At 60.8% G+C, this 15,292-nt stretch overlaps 1 protein-coding gene across 1 annotated transcript; it reads left to right on the forward strand.

The window, feature by feature from the left end:
• Positions 1 to 3,188: 3,188 nt before the first annotated feature.
• RHBG (Rh family B glycoprotein) lies at positions 3,189 to 13,794 on the forward strand. Its single transcript, XM_027048741.2, has 10 exons — positions 3,189 to 3,473; positions 8,791 to 8,977; positions 9,283 to 9,433; positions 9,565 to 9,712; positions 11,098 to 11,264; positions 11,523 to 11,660; positions 11,788 to 11,921; positions 12,243 to 12,364; positions 13,151 to 13,224; positions 13,418 to 13,794. Exons 1-10 carry the CDS (start codon positions 3,287 to 3,289, stop codon positions 13,484 to 13,486), a joined length of 1,377 nt encoding a protein of 458 aa, XP_026904542.1. The 5' UTR covers positions 3,189 to 3,286; the 3' UTR covers positions 13,487 to 13,794.
• Positions 13,795 to 15,292: the final 1,498 nt, after the last annotated feature.

Raw genomic sequence — 15,292 nt, forward strand, 5'->3', positions numbered from 1 at the left:
CGAACGAACGAACGAACGAGAGTCTTAAAGACTGGCGCTTTGTCACTTCTCTCCTTTGTTCCCATAACCCTGGGGATAGCTCAGTGGAACCAAAGGAACCAGGTGGCTCTTTTGGGGATTCCTGAGGCAAGAGAGCAGGGAGTCGGGAGGAGGTGACCCAGGGCCGAGCAGCTTCCAGCAACCCTGAGTTACTCAGTAACCCGAACCCCAGTCCCCACGGACAGCCTGACCACGCTGGGCCAGTGCAGGCGGCAGACTGCAGTTCCTCCGTGGCCACCCTTCAGGCGGCCTGCTGATCCCAGCTGGAGACTGGACAAGGAAGGTCAGGGACTGGGCAGACCCCAAGCCAGCAGGATGGGAGCTGGTAACAGAGTCAGGAGCCTCTTGGGGGAGTCTGGGGTGGAGGGAGGAGGAAGAAAGCCCCCCATTCCACCAGAGTCAGGGCCAGAGGAGGAAGAGGGAACAGACAAGGGCCCTGACATCACTTGGAGTTCCAGAAGAAAACCATGGATGGAGCCTCTTCATTCTAGGTGGTGGGCCAGAGGAGCCCTCACAGGTGGAGGCCTGCCAGGGCCAGGAGAGCCCTTGGGGGAGGGGGTGGGCTGGGGGGGGGGAACCTTCAGAAGGGGAGGACTGTCAGGGTCATGCCCTCTGCCGGACGAGGGGTGACATGAGCTGGTACCACGAAGTTGTTGAAATAGAACAATCTTTCCATGCAGGTTGGTAAATAGATGTTGCCCAAATACCTACCCTCCACAAACTGGCCCAGGTATTCTGGCCTTTCCAGGGGCCCCCTCTCGACTTCTCGACATCCAGTAGATAAAGGGTTAACCCTGCCTGGCCCAGGGGCCTCCAGGACCCAACTGTGTGACACATTTTGATGAGAATCTCAGGTCACGGCCCCAGGACCTGGCCCGGAGTTGGTACTAAACAGTTGTTGAATGAATGAATGAACAACCGAGGAGCGAGAAATCAGAGATCCAGAGGCATTCAGAGACTAAGCGAGACAACAGGTGAGACAGAGGTCAAAGAGGCTGGAATCAGCAAGGAGGCTCCCAGAAGATGCTCTCTCTGGTTCTGCAGCTTGTGAAGGCTCTTCCCCTGGCAGAGCCTGTCCAGACCCTGCCTGGACAGCCCAGAGCAGCGCCCCCCCCCCCCTCTCCCAGACAGGGCCCAGGAAGCAAGCTGTGTCCTGGGGCAGAAGGCTGGGCCTAGAAGGATACCCCAGATGAATTGCCCAAGAATCATTATCCAAAGGCTGCTGACCAGACATCTCCCACCCCCACCCCCTGCCCCTGCAGAAGGAGCTAAAAAACAGCCTTCTTGCTGACCAAGTAGTGACAGAGAGCCTCTGGGCCAGGGGCCAGGGGCCACTGAGGGCCAGAGAGCCTACTTGGTCGGCTGGGAGCAGTGCTATCGAGGTGACCCCTGCCCTCCTGGGCCCGCTTGGCTGGGCGCTTACTTAGGTCAGGAAGCTGGACACCTAGAATCCAGCTGTCCCGCAGGGTTGGCACTGGGCTGGAGGCTCAAGCCGACTGCGGGAGGGGAGGAGGAGGGGAGGGGCTGCAGAAAGGGCAGCCGGGGAAGCAAGGAGGGGGGTCAGGGATTCCACCATCACCCCCCACCCCCCGCCCCTTCGTGAGACCCGGCAAGCGCCATTCCTAGGAGGAGCTCACTTCGAATCTGCTCTGGGGGAGAGGCTGGCCCCTCTGAGCCTAGACCACGTCTTCTGGGAACGGCAGGGTCCGGGACTCCTTTGCTAACACGGACAAGCCCCTCCCACACAGTAGCCCCCTCAGACTGGGCTGGGCCGCAGGGTGGACGGAGAGCCTCCCCTTCCACCAGCTCCAAAGAGACCGGCCTTCAGCTTTTCTTCCTTGAAGCCCCTGTGGCACGCAGGTGTCTGAACTGATAGCAGCGGGGTCGCCCCCCTTTCAGAGTCCTCCAGCCACCCGGCCCCCACGGGGTAGAGGCCGCGTGCCTCAGCAGGGCCTTCGAGGCCTTTCTAGACTCCGCACCCCCAGCTTCAGTCCCTGAACACACTGGACACTCACAGGGCCAGGCTTCTGTCTCCACAGGTCCCTCCTAGAAATATCCCCTCTTTCTTCTTCACTTGCCCCATCTCTAGGCGGCCCTTCCAGACTACCTGCAGACACACCTCCCAGGAAGGTGTTCTCCAGGTCTGTGCCTGCGCTCACCCTCACCACAGTGGGCTCTCCTCCTGGGCCCCTAGGCCTCTGCAACGGCTAGGGTCACACATTCACCCCGGTGGGCATTCGGTTTCCTCCCAGGTGTCTGTCTCCCCACAGGACGGTGGCTCCTGGAGGGAGGGGTTGTGTGGTTCATCTCCAAAGCCTGGCTCACAGTACATGTCAGTGAGTCTGTCTCCTTACTGTCTCCCAGGACCCCCACCCCCTCCGTGGATGTAGGCCGTGCTTGTGTTACCAGTGGCCCCTGACTGCTGGGGGAGAAGACCCTCCTGCATCTAGCTGTTCAGGCTGCCCCGGGCCCCTTATCCCGGTGCAAGTGTGCAGGGAACCTAGCTGTCAGCGTGGCCAGCTGCTGCTTGGCTGGGGTGCAGACCCAGCTGGGAGGCTTAGGAGGCTTGGGGGAGGTGAGGGCTCAGAACTCCCCTCCCCCCAGTCAGGTTAATCATCGATGCCTGGACGGCACCTCCGTTTTGCATCTGGCTTGGGACAAGATTGAGTAACCGCTCAACTCTCTCTCTCTGGTGTTTACCCTGGACGGCCAGGCCGGGGGCCTTAAAGAGCCTCTTATTTCTTGGGACACATTCTGTAAACTAACACTACGTTTGAGGGGGAGCGGGCCTCTCCTTTCCCCAACCCCGCCACCCCGGGTCCCTCGGTTGTGCCCCATCAGGGCAGAACACAGGGAGCCTTTCCAGGGCCATTTCCACGGACCTGTCCCAACTTGAAGACAGCCAGGGGCAGCCAGGTGAAGGGAGACAGGACAAGGGGGTCCGGACGCCCCCGTCTCCGCCAGCTCTTGCCCCGCCTCAGGCCACGGGCCCCATGCCCTCGGCGCCCCTGTTCCGCACCCGCGGGACCGGGTTGGGGCTCCCAGCTGCGCGGGGCTGGGGGGCGGGGGTTGGGGGGGAAGGGGTCGCTGAGCCTCGGCGTGGGCGGGCTCTGGCGCCGGTGGGCGGGCCCTGGCGCCGGTGGGCGGGCCCTGGCGCCGGTGGAACCTGCCGGCCCTGCCCGGGAGCGTGTGTCCCGCGCGCCCGGAGCCGGAGCCGGACGGAGCCAGGGACTCGAAGCCCTCGTCCATGGCCGGGTCTCCCCGCCGCGCCTCGGGCCGGCGACTGCAGCTGCCCCTGCTGTGCCTCCTCCTCCAGGGCGCCACCGCCATCCTCTTTGCGGTCTTTGTCCGCTACAACCCCGAAACCGACGCCGCCCTCTGGCACTCGGGCAACCGCAGTAGCTCGGACAATGAATTTTACTTTCGCTACCCAAGTGAGTGCGGGTGAGGGCGCGGGGAGCGAAGAGCCCAGGCTCCGCGGTGTCTTGGGTGTCCACGTTTACTCCTAGGAGAGCAACCCTCTGGCTTTGAGAGGAAGGTGCCCCAGATTTATAATAACACCCTGTCGCTGGTGTCCGCGGTGTCCCAGGTCTCATCTCGTCTATCAGGCAGACAAAGGTGGGGAAACTGAGACTCGAAGTGGCTGGTTCAGGTTCGAGCTGTCAGAATTGAGGGAGCTGGGACTCAAGCCCAGATCTGAGCTTTAATTGCTTCCTTTGTCTCACCCCCCCCCCCGCCCCCAGTTGGCCTCATTGGGCTTCCTAGGGCGACTGCCTTTTCTAGGGGCTCCACCCTGATCACCGCAAAGACAGTCCTCCTGGGCAGGGGAGGTAGGGAGGGCTGTGCAGGAGTGGTAGTGCAGGTATCAGCTATGAAGGCAGCCAAGGCGGGTGGGGCTCAGGCATTCCTGCCCCATTCACTCAAAACTGGCCCTTCCAGAGTCCGAGAGAGGATCACACAACCACCCACCACAGCCCAGAACAGCTGCCCCCAGCTCTGAGCAGGAAGCATGGCAGAGTCATTGGCCCATTTCATAGGGGAGGAAGCTGAGGCTCAGAACGCTTGTGACTTGCTCACGATCGCCCATCGGGTGAGTGGCAGAGAAGGAACTAAGACTCAGGCATCCCAAGCAACACAGCTCTCCTGTCTGCTGGTGAGGCCCAGGAAGGAGAGGGCCGAGCCCCTGCCGCCTGCTGGGGGACCTTAGGCTCTCCCTCTAAGGTTGGGGGCCTACCTTGCTACTCAGGCCCTGAGCAGCTGGGACCCAGGATACTACAGCTCCTCATTTCATCACCACGGCTTGGGTAGGGCTTATGTCAGCCTCAGTTTTTCCCATCTGGGCAATGGGGAGAAGGATGCTTCAGTTTGAAGGATGCACATTCCAACAAGACCTACAGTGTGAGAGTCTCCTATAAAATCCCAGGCTGTTATTACCCTGCTTTTCCTATACCGAGCTGGCAGCAGGCTGTCCCCAACCGACCGTCTCCCAGTCCCAACTCCAACACAGTGCTGAGGACACAGGGAGTGAGATGCAGGCTTGGGCCTAAGCAAGAAGTGCTAGACCCCCAGCCCCCCAGCTGTCCTTGGCAGAGGGGCTCCAGCTCCTCCCTCTTGTGTTCCACCTCAGCCCTGTCTGCACAAGGTGAGCCCCGGGAGCTGGGACAGCAGGCCCCTGGGTCCTGCATTTGCCCAGAGAGCCAGGGAGTTGAGAGGGAATAGCCCAGAGGCTGAGGGAAGCAAGCTCTTGTCCACGGTGTGACCTGGCTGCCTGCCACGTCCTCCGTTTGCTTCTTCCAAGGGCCCCACTTAAGCCTCCGCGCCCTGCTCGTCTCCCCGCAACGCCCCCACCTGTCGCCCCTCTGCTGCGGGGGGGGGGGGGGCTCTCCTTGGGCATTCAGCTCTCCCTGGGCTGTGGTAAGGGGAGGGGAGTGGGGATCCTACCTCTCCGCTGCCCTAGGTTTCTATCCCCGTGGACTTGGGACCCTGGTGTGGGGGAAGGTTGGGGTGGAGGGAAGCGTGAGGTCTCTGGAGTCTGGGGCTTTGATGAGCCGGGTCTTCCCCTGCCCTTGTGTCCAGGGAAGGGGTCAGGGTCAGAGGGAGGTGTAGCCACTGCCCTTTGGTTCGGGAGATGAAAGGGAGCGCAGCTGGTGCCCGGGACACGGCTGCTCCCGGGGTCGGTCTGTCGTCGCTGCAGGCAGGGCCCTCAGAGCCCCTCAGATGTGGAGAGAGAGAGAGCCAGAGAGGCCACGGGGCTGCCCAAGAGCGCACAGCAAGTTAGCCAGGCCAGAGCCAGGGCTCTTGGCTGCCCAGCTGTGGCCTTTCCCCACATTACAAGCCTCCCGAGGCAAGTCATGGAAAGAAAGAAAGAGGAGAAAAGACAGGGTGACAGGGGTGACAGAAGCAAACATGAGAAAAGGTTCTAAGAAAACAGTGTGGACAAGTCCTGGGTCACATACCTCTGTGACCTTACTTTTGGTGAGAGGGATTTAGGATAGCTGGAATCAGGATCTTCTTGGAAGAAGCGGGGAAGGGGGACGTGACAGGGACCAGAGTGGTCGGTGACCTCTTCTGGGAGAATGTGGCCCACCTCCCTCATAAGGCGGGGGTGGGTAGAGTGGGGGGGGGAGGGGGGAGGGGGAAGGGGGCCTCCTCAGCTCACCACTCTCTGCTCCTTACGTTTTATAGCCCCACTTTACAGATGAGGAAACCGAGGCTCACAGAGGCGAAATGGCTTGTCAGCCGTCACACAATCCAGCCTTAACTGTCCCCTTGCCCCGTGTTATCTTGTTCGGGAGCTAGCCAGTGGGGTTGGGGAGGCAGTAGGCATCGCTAGAGGGCTTTTGTCTTCTCTTCAACCGAGGGTGCATGGTCGGTGGCCACAGCCAATGGAGAGTCTGTGGAATGCTCCCCAGTGAAGGAGATTTCTTAATGTTTAGCCTCCATTTGAAAGGTCAAGGGACTGAGTTGTGATGCCAAACAAACCCGGGGTGGGAGACGTAAATGTTACTGCCAGTTATGACCAGCTCTGGAGCAGTTCTGAGTGTCCGGGACAGGGAGCCCTGCCACCCAGCCCCCTTTGCCACCCTGCTGCCCTTGGACAAAAGGACAGACGCGGCATCCCCTTTACTGTTGGCACAAGGAGGAAAGAAGCCAGGCAGAGAGGTCTCGAAGAACTTAGGCTGCGGGCTGAGTTAGAAGTGCTCCTCCTCCTTTTCTGTTGGGTGTTAGGATCTGAGGGAAGGGAGATCTGGGTGATTTGGGAGGGCACAGGGCTGGAGAAATGGCACAGTGTCGGGACACTGAGCAAAGCCAGTGGACCTTTAGACCCTTACCCCCCTTTGGCAGCTGGGGCCGGCAGCTGAGGTGCCGACCCGCAGTCCCAGTACCCACCCAAGCCTCTGCCAGGGGCTTGCAAACTCACTTCCTGTCAGCCGGTACCCAGCACAAAAAGGGCAAAAACCGTTTGGCCCTCTCAAAATTACTGATGGCATTCTAAAGTTCAATAATAAATTTTTGGCTTGCTAGGTGCTTCCTCAGATTAAAGAAAAAAGGCACCATGACCTTTTTCTTTATGATCTGCCCCTTTCTACAAGAGATTTGAGGTGTGTGTGTGCAACAAGAACATGAGTCTGAAAAAATAAAAGCAGGAGGGCGGGATAGAGATAATGGACACTGGGAGTGCCTCCCCAGTTGTTTCGGTTGCAATGCCAGGGTAGCTCTGAGCTTCCAGGCAGCCAAGAAGAAAAGGGAAACGCGGCCGGTTACATGTTCTCATCAGAGGCAAGGAAGGCTCACATGAGTGATTCTCCGATTCTTTGCCGTCTGCCTGCCAGGCTCCGTGAGGGCAGGCGTGTGGCTGCTGTGATGCCGGCACCCTCCCCAGAGCCTGGTGCCCGAGCTCTTAGTAAACCTCGGACGGTGCCCCGGGGGGAAGTGACATATGCTAGCAGTAAGCTCCAAGAGAAATTTCTCACGTGGAGCTGTAAAAGGGGAGTGAATTTAGGGTCAGAGTTGACCCTGTTTCTCAATAACTTATTTGCCCTGCCCGATTTCTAACAGCACTCACCATACTCTTTCTCCAGCATTTCTGAATTAAAGCCAAAGACAGAGCATGGACTTACTCTATACATAGACCCGAGGCTGAGAGAACAGGGCCAGATGCGCTGGCTGAATTGTCACACTAGGTTACGTTTCAACCCTTTTTTGCAAGATGGGGGGAGGCGTGTGGAACAAACTGATACTGAAGCAGGTATTTGTATGTGTCTCACTCTCAATGTTACTGTGTATCGTTTGTATTAGCTTGGTCTTTTATGCATACACAATAGAAAGCAAACAGAAAGGCTCCAATCTCCCTGCCCAGAAACCTCACTGACACACAAAAGACTTCAACTAATGCATCTATAAAATTAACATATTCAAATTATAGAAAGAAACAAATGCAAAAGCAAAATCCCCCTTCCCAGAGCCGCCTTATCGCACAACTCCAGGGGGCGTGGTTTGCGGCTCAGCTGTGCCCCTGCAGCCCTGCGCCTCCCTTCAGCTCCTTTCCCGGAGGTAATCTCTGTTAACAATTAAAGCTATTTAAGACAAAATTAGGGGCGTCTGGGTGGCTCAGTGGGTTGAATGGCCGACTCTTGATTTAGGCTCAGGTCATGATCCCAGGATCATGGGATCAAGCTCCACATTGGGCTTTCTGCTGGGCGTGGAGCCTGCTTAAGATTCTGTCTCTCGGGACTCCTGAGTGGCTCAGTCGGTTAAACTTCTGACTTCTGCTCAGGTCATGATCTCCCGGTTCGTGGGTTCGAGCCCCGCATCCGGCTCTGTGCTAACAGCTCAGAGCCTGGATCCTGCTTCGGATTCTGGGTCTCCCTCTCTCTTTGCCCCTCCCCTGCTCATGCTCTGTCTCTCTGTCTCTGTCTCTCTGTCTCAAAAAGAAATAAATGTTAAAAAAAAAAAAGATTCTCTCTCCTTCTACCCCTCTCCTAGTTCGTGTGCTCACTCTCTCTCCCTTTCTAAAAATAAAGAAAAAGTTTTGATAAAAAAATTAAGGCTATTTCATAAATTATTTTTAAAAACCTTAAAATTCTCGGGGCACCTGGGTGGCTCAATTGGTTAAGCGTTTGACTTCTGCTCAGGTCATGATCTCGCGGTTCGTGAGTTCGGGCCCCACATCAGACTCTGTGCTGACAGCTTGGAGCCTGGAGTCTGCTTTGGATTCTCTCTCTCTCTCTCTCTCTCTCTCTCTCTCTCTCTCTCTTTCCCTGCCCCTCTCCTGCTCATGCACTGTTTCTTTCTCTCTCAAAAATAAACATAACAAAAAAAAAACCCCAAACCCTTAAAATCCTCAAAACGGAGAGGTATAGATTCTGAAGTATGAGGGATGGAGGTTAGACATCAGGAAGGACTTCCCAGCAGAAAGGGAAACTTGAAAGGAGCCCGAAGATGATTTTGAGCACGGAGGGGCAGGGACTGCAGCCGGAGGGAGCTCGGGCAGGATGTCCCGCCGGTCGGTTGTAGGAGACCCAAGGACAGGGCGGGAGACACGGGGACAGCGGGACCGGCGTGGGTCCCGCTGCCCCCAGCCCGCCAGCTCTGCCCGGGCGCCCCAGGCTGGGAGGCCCCGCCACACCTGGGGAGTTTCCCAGGCCCGGCTCCAGCCCAGAGGTGGCGGCCCTGGCTGGCGAGAACCAGGGGCACCGGCCGGGCGGCTGCTTGGACGGCGGTGGCCGAGCGGCCTGGATGCCCCCGCAGGTTTCCAGGACGTGCACGTCATGGTGTGTGTGGGCTTCGGCTTCCTCATGGCCTTCCTGCAGCGGTACGGCTTCAGCAGCGTCGGCTTCACCTTCCTCCTGGCCGCCTTTGCCCTGCAGTGGTCCACACTCATCCAGGGCTTCTTTCACTCCTTGCACGGCGGCCACATCCATGTTGGCGTGCAGAGGTGGGCAGCGGTGGCCTCCCCGGCTCCCCCCTCCCCGCCCCATCCCCTGCCCCCGGGGGAGCCAGCCCTCCAGCCCCGGGCCTGCCTCCGTAGACTCATGTCCAGCGCCCTGCCCGTCCGCACTGCCACCCCCAGGGCAGGACTCGGGATCTGGTTCTCGCACCCGTCGCGGGCCGTGCGGTCCGCGGCACAGAACCTCCCCAGGCTGCGTCGAGACCCCTTCCCCCCGCCCGCCCGCCACCGCCCCGGCCGTGGGGCTGCCCTCCCCACCCCTCTCACCCTTGCGTCACACCCCCGGTCCCCAGCATGATCAACGCGGACTTCTGTGCCGCTGCCGTGCTCATCTCCTTCGGTGCCATCCTGGGCAAGACGGGGCCGGCCCAGCTGCTGCTCATGGCCCTGCTGGAGGTGCTGCTATTTGGCGTCAACGAGTTCGTGCTCCTTAGTCTCCTGAGGGTGAGTCGGGTGGGGCAGGGGTGAGGGGTGGCGAGGGCCAGGGCCAGGCCCCGAGCAGGGAGAGCACGGGTCAGTGGGGGCGGGCGGGGGGCGCGGAGGGCCGGCCGCCCACCTCCGCGCCCCCTCCCCAGGTGAAGGATGCGGGAGGGTCCATGACCATCCACACCTTTGGGGCCTACTTCGGGCTGGTCCTGTCCCGGGTCCTCTACAGGCCCCAGCTGGAGAAGAGCAAGCATCGTCAGGGCTCCGTCTACCATTCGGACCTCTTTGCCATGATTGGTGAGGCCTGCCAGGGTGGGGGGGCCAGGGAGGACCCCGGGCAAGATGTCAGGCCGCCTACGGTCCTTGGGGTCCCTGCTGGGAAGTCCCTGCCGAGAGCCCGGGATCTGGGCTCATCATTCCCAACAGTTTCTTTGACAGGTTCTTAGAACTCAGCCCTGGAGTACGCGCCTGCCCCAGACCCCTTCCCGGGGGCCTTTCTAAATCAAGTCTGACTGCACGGATCCCTGCTTAAAACTCTGGGGCCGCCCCCTTCCCCCCTCAGAAGCCAGGCCAGCCTGGCACAGCAAGGTCTTACCCCCCCTGCAGGCTGTCCACCTGCTGCCTCCAAGGCTCTGCCCTTCACATGCCTCCCAGGCGATTTCCCAGAGGCCCCTGCACGCCCAGGAGCAGGGGGAGAGGTAGCGGGTCACCCCTGGGCGCCGCAGGGTCTGACCTTCGAGCACCATCACCACCACCTGTTTCCTCCAAGCACCTACCTCTACCTTGGCCTCAGCTCCTCTCTCTGCCTTCGCAAATGAGGCAGGAAAGGAGATCGATACCTTCTTTTGCCGTGGGTCCATGCCTCTTCCCACGCTAAAAAGAGAGGCTGGCCTTGTATTGTATTTGTATTTGTTGCTCACCTCCGGGTTTGTTGTGAAATGAGGTGGATGCTTTGGCTAGAAGTCCAGGGGCTTCCCCAAGAAGGTGTGCTTCCCCAGGAGCCTGACACACCAGCTCTCCTCTGTCCCCTCCTTCCAGGCAGGGAGCCCTGCCTCTTCCTGGGTCCCCCTGCTCTGCCCTCTGAGGACACACGTGAGCGTGCTGGGTTCCACAGCAGACTGCGGGGTTGCAGGGAGGAGTCACAACGCACCCTGAGACCGCTCAGGACGAGGGGCAGTCCCTCACGCCTCCTTGCCTTGGTGGCCCGAGCCTACAGGGTCCCCAGCCTTCCCCTCACCTTGTCCCTCTGCCCCTCCCCACCCTCCAGGACTGGCCGGGAGCCCATCAGGTGCCCGGCAGGCGGAGGCCTCACCTGCACCTTGCAGGGCCCAGGTCTCCAGGAGGCAGTTGAGGTTTTAAAGCATATTGTTTCCCTGATACGAATACCGAGCTCAGTTCAGTGCCTGACATGCAGGGCCCTTTGCCTGTTTTTCTTTCCTTTTCTGATGCTTACAAATACCCCGATCTCGACCATCTGTGGTTCTCTGTGTCCGTGCCCTTTGGTAGCCGGCCCTTGGCTGTGCACCTAGTGGCTCCTAGGCCTGGGCTGCGCACTCCTTCCGAGCCACCACGCACGGCCCACGCTCTGGAGGTGCTCTGGCCCCCACTTTGCGAGCGAGGACACCCAGGCTACCCAGGGGCTACTTGCTTCCTCTCACTCTGCCGGCCCGCCCATCATTTAGGGACCATCTTCCTGTGGACCTTCTGGCCCAGCTTCAACTCTGCGCCCACCATGCTGGGGGATGGGCAGCACCGAACAACCCTGAACACGTACTACTCCCTGACCGCGAGCACCCTCAGCACCTTTGCCTTGTCCGCCCTCGTCGGGGAGCACGGCCGGCTGGACATGGTGCGGGAGAGGGCGCTGGGGGACGCAGAGGGACAGGCGGGGGGAGGACCCTGCAAGCCCCGGTCTGCAGGGGAACAGGAGAGGGCGCAGGCACGGGGCAACAGCAAGAGGCAACCACACAACAGCAGGAGAGTTTGCGATCAGACGGCAGAGGGACTTCCGGAAGCCCTAGATGCCACTGCGGTGGACGGGGTGGGGTTGGATGGGGGCGTCGACCTGGACCGGCCCCCGATGCCCCGCTCCCCTGTGCTTCCCCAGGTTCACATCCAGAACGCAGCGCTGGCCGGAGGGGTCGTAGTGGGGACATCAGGTGAAATGATGCTGACGCCCTTTGGGGCCCTGGCAGCCGGCTTCCTGGCTGGGACAGTCTCCACGTTGGGGTACAAGTTCTTCACGGTATAGATGCCTCTCGGGCCCCGGGCAGAACAGGGGGTCCCCCAGCACCTGTTGCCCCCGTGTCTCCAGCAGCCTGGCGGGGGGGGGGGGGGCGCACAGGACTCATTACTGGTGTCCTGTCCTCCAGCCCGTCCTTGAGGCTAAATTCAAACTCCAAGACACATGTGGCGTCCACAACCTCCACGGGATGCCTGGGGTCCTGGGAGCCCTCCTGGGGGTCCTTGTGGCCGGGCTGGCCACCCACGAAGCTTATGGAGATGGGTGAGTCCTCCCCACCCCTGACCCTCACCCAGGTCATTACCCCCCCTGGGGTGACCTCCCTCACTCTCTTCCTCCCCCTGTGGACCAGCGCAAAAAGCTGTGTCTATTTTCATGCATTCATTCGTGAATAACGACAGAAGGATGTAATGACCCTTAGGCTCAATTCTTGCACCGTCAGGGGTCAGAGGAGAGAACAAGCAAAAGTGATCCTAAACTGAGTCTTGAAAAGTGTGTGGGTGTCCCAGGCTCCCGCGAGGCCCTTTTGGCCGCTGCGTGACTCACTGAGGAGCCCTGTCTCCCCCCGACCTCCTCTCCCTGCAGCCTAGGCAGTGTGTTTCCGCTTATAGCCGAGGGCCAGCGCTCCGCCACGGCTCAGGCCATGTACCAACTCTTCGGGCTGCTTGTCACACTGACGTTTGCCTCTGTGGGCGGGGGGCTTGGAGGTGAGTGACCTTGGCTGGGGGTGGGGGGTGTGGTTGCAGAATTCAAGGGTAACCTTCCCCAGAAGTGGGTACTTGCTCCCTCCTGGGGCTAAGAGAAGATGGGGAGTGAGCTAGGGGCAGAGTGGGGTCCCTCTCCCGTTTTCTGGCTTCCCTGTACTGCTTACTCTGCCCACCAGAGGGCAGCCCGACCTCAGGCTGAGGCCCTGAAGGGGAAGCTGAGCAGTCTTTCCCGGGCAGGGGCGGGTCCAGGAACAGAGGCCGGGGCAGGGAGGGGCCGGAACACCAAACCTCCACAGAGACCGACTGCCCGCCGATGCCCATCAGACAGTCCTCCCTGATGTCTGGCTTTACTCCTTCTGATTCAGTATCATCTTGAGATTTTCATTCTCGAACTGGTTCGATTCCGTCCCCTCATTTATTTACTTATTTGCTCAATAAATTCGTGCAGCACCCCTCCCGGACAGGGGGCCCCAGGAAGCTCAGGAGCCGTGTTCGGGACAGAATCACGATCCGGTCCATTGCCAACTGTCCGAACGAGTGAGGTGCCCAGGACTTCTCTGAGGCTCGCTGCCTTCACTGTACTGTGAGGGTCATGCCCAGCAGGGCTGCTTTGGTGACGAGCGCCCGTGGGGGCCTGGCTACAGTAGGGGCTCCCCAAATACAGCTGCAGTTCATCTGGGACAGGCGTGTCAGGCCGCTCAGCCCCTCCGTGCCCTTGGGCCTGGGGTGGCCACCTCCCCCACAGGAATGCCAGGAGCCCCACCCACCCTCCCCTCCCACCACCAGGGCTCCTGCTGAGGCTGCCCTTCCTGGACCCCCCTCCAGACTCCCAGTGCTACAAGGACCGGATTTACTGGGAGGTGAGCGTGTCCCCAGCCCCTTGGACCGATGGCCATCTCATCCTCCAAAGCTCCCACCCTGCCGCACCTCCTATGATCCCACCTGCCTCTTTCCTTCTTGGCTGGCTCTGCTCTGCTGGGGGACACCCTCCCCCCAGCTCCAGTCTCCAGCCCCCTGGAGCTTCCCCTTCACCTGCCCCCCCCCACCTTCCAGGTGCCTGGGGAACGCGAGGACGAAGCCCAGGGATCTCTGAGGGCAGAGGAGACAGACACCCGGGCCTAACTTGCTTCCAGCCCACGAGAGGACACTCTCCTTTTAGAAGATGGTGACCGCAGGGAAGGTCTTTTCTGGGTCCATCCCTCCTGCTGCAGGAACGAAGACGGCACTGGGGACAGGGCCGCGGAAGGTGGGGGTGTGGGGGAGCCCGCTGCACCCGGTGGGGGGAGACCCCTCAGCACCCCCAGCCCCACCCCGTGGCCCGTGAGGGAGGTGCCCAACCCACTGCCAGCCCACTGCCCAAGGCCACACGGTCACAGAGAGGTGTGCGCCAGCCCGGCTGACCCGGTGATAAACACCACCGGCACCAAGGATTCAGACGCCTCGTTTTTGTGCGCTGGGAATGTGGGGAGCTCGTCTCTTGCTCTCTCGCTCTAACGCACCATGTTGGAAACTCGGGTGGGGAGGACCTCAGTGCCAGCAAGCTCCTGTCCCCCTGGGCCCACGGAGCCCCCTCTAGCATGCCAGCTTCCACGAGGTGGGTGCCCAGCCTGGGCTTGCCTGCCACCAGGGACAGGCAGCTCGTTCTCTCCCAGAAAATCTGGCTGGAGAGGTCTTCCTGCTGAATGGCCGCCACTCCCATCCTGACTTGGGCGGTCTCTGAACGAAGGCGAACAGGGAGTTCTTTGCCACCGAGTCTTCAGAAGCTGGAAGCAGCCAGCACCCAGGAACCCCTTCTTCCCCCACTCCCCCCCCCCCCCCAGAGTCTCAGGAGAGGGGCTGCAGAGAACAGGGAAAGCAGGCCTCGCCTCTGCCGCCTGAGGTCTTCTGACCACCAGAGGGCGCTCCAGACCCAGCACAGGCCTCTGTGGCCTCCCAACCTCCACCCTGCACCCTGCACCCTCCATGGATCCGGATCCGGCGTCCTTCCTGCAGCCTGACGGCCTTCCTGCCTTCCTGCCTTCCTGTCTGCTTCTGCTCTGTTCCTCACCATTCTGGGAGACACTGTTTCCCAGTTCTTAGTCCCCACTGTGTGTCAGGCTGGTTCTGGGGCTTTCCGATCTCACGCATCAGAGACACCACCCCTGCAGCAGACCGGAGGGCCTCTCCCCTCCCAGAAGAGCTGGGACCCCGTGGCCCTGTCCTGCCCTCCCTCCAGGCTTCTGGTGGGAGCCGGGCCTGTCTGTCCACGGACCTCTCCCTCAAGACCAAGCCTGTTGGGACCTAGGGAGCCAGCCACTGGGGAGAGATTCCTGGGGCCTGACCCTGGAACAGGCTTCATCCTCACTGTGGTTGGAGGCCCTGAGTTTGGCTGGGGAAGGAGGCCAAGCACGGAGCTGAGGGGAAGGGGAGGAACGAAGAGGGCCACTGCGGCACAGGCGCTCCCTGGGACCCATCCCTGCCCCCAGGGTCCCACTATGCCCCAGCCCATCGGCTTCCTCCTCCTGCAGCGCCCCCCCCCCCCATTGCTGGCTGGGACGGGAGTGCTGTGGGGAGACCCTGTGCCCAGTAGAGGATGACTGCCCAGATTGCAACAGGGCCCCCTGTCCTGTCAGCCCCTGTGGGGAGGGAGGGGGCTTGGGAGAGCCGAGGCCACCTCCCCCTCCCCCTCTGGGGCCTCAGCTCCCAGCCCCTGTGCTGAACTAGAGTCCCCAGCCAGGAAAGGGAGACTCCGCGGTGGGAGGAGACCCTCCCTGCCCTGGCCCGGTCTGGGGAGTCATTTGTGCCGGCGCCTCTCCTCTGCTTCCTGTTCCTCCTTGACTGACCACAGCCAGATCTCCTCCCGGCACGAGCACATGAACAGCTCCAGCCACTGCTCCCACCTCAGCGGAGAAGGGACATGCTTCCAAGGGGGAGACGTGGGACGCCCAC

Source organism: Acinonyx jubatus, chromosome E4 (assembly GCF_027475565.1).
Source record: "Acinonyx jubatus isolate Ajub_Pintada_27869175 chromosome E4, VMU_Ajub_asm_v1.0, whole genome shotgun sequence".
Classification (NCBI taxonomy): domain Eukaryota; kingdom Metazoa; phylum Chordata; class Mammalia; order Carnivora; family Felidae; genus Acinonyx; species Acinonyx jubatus.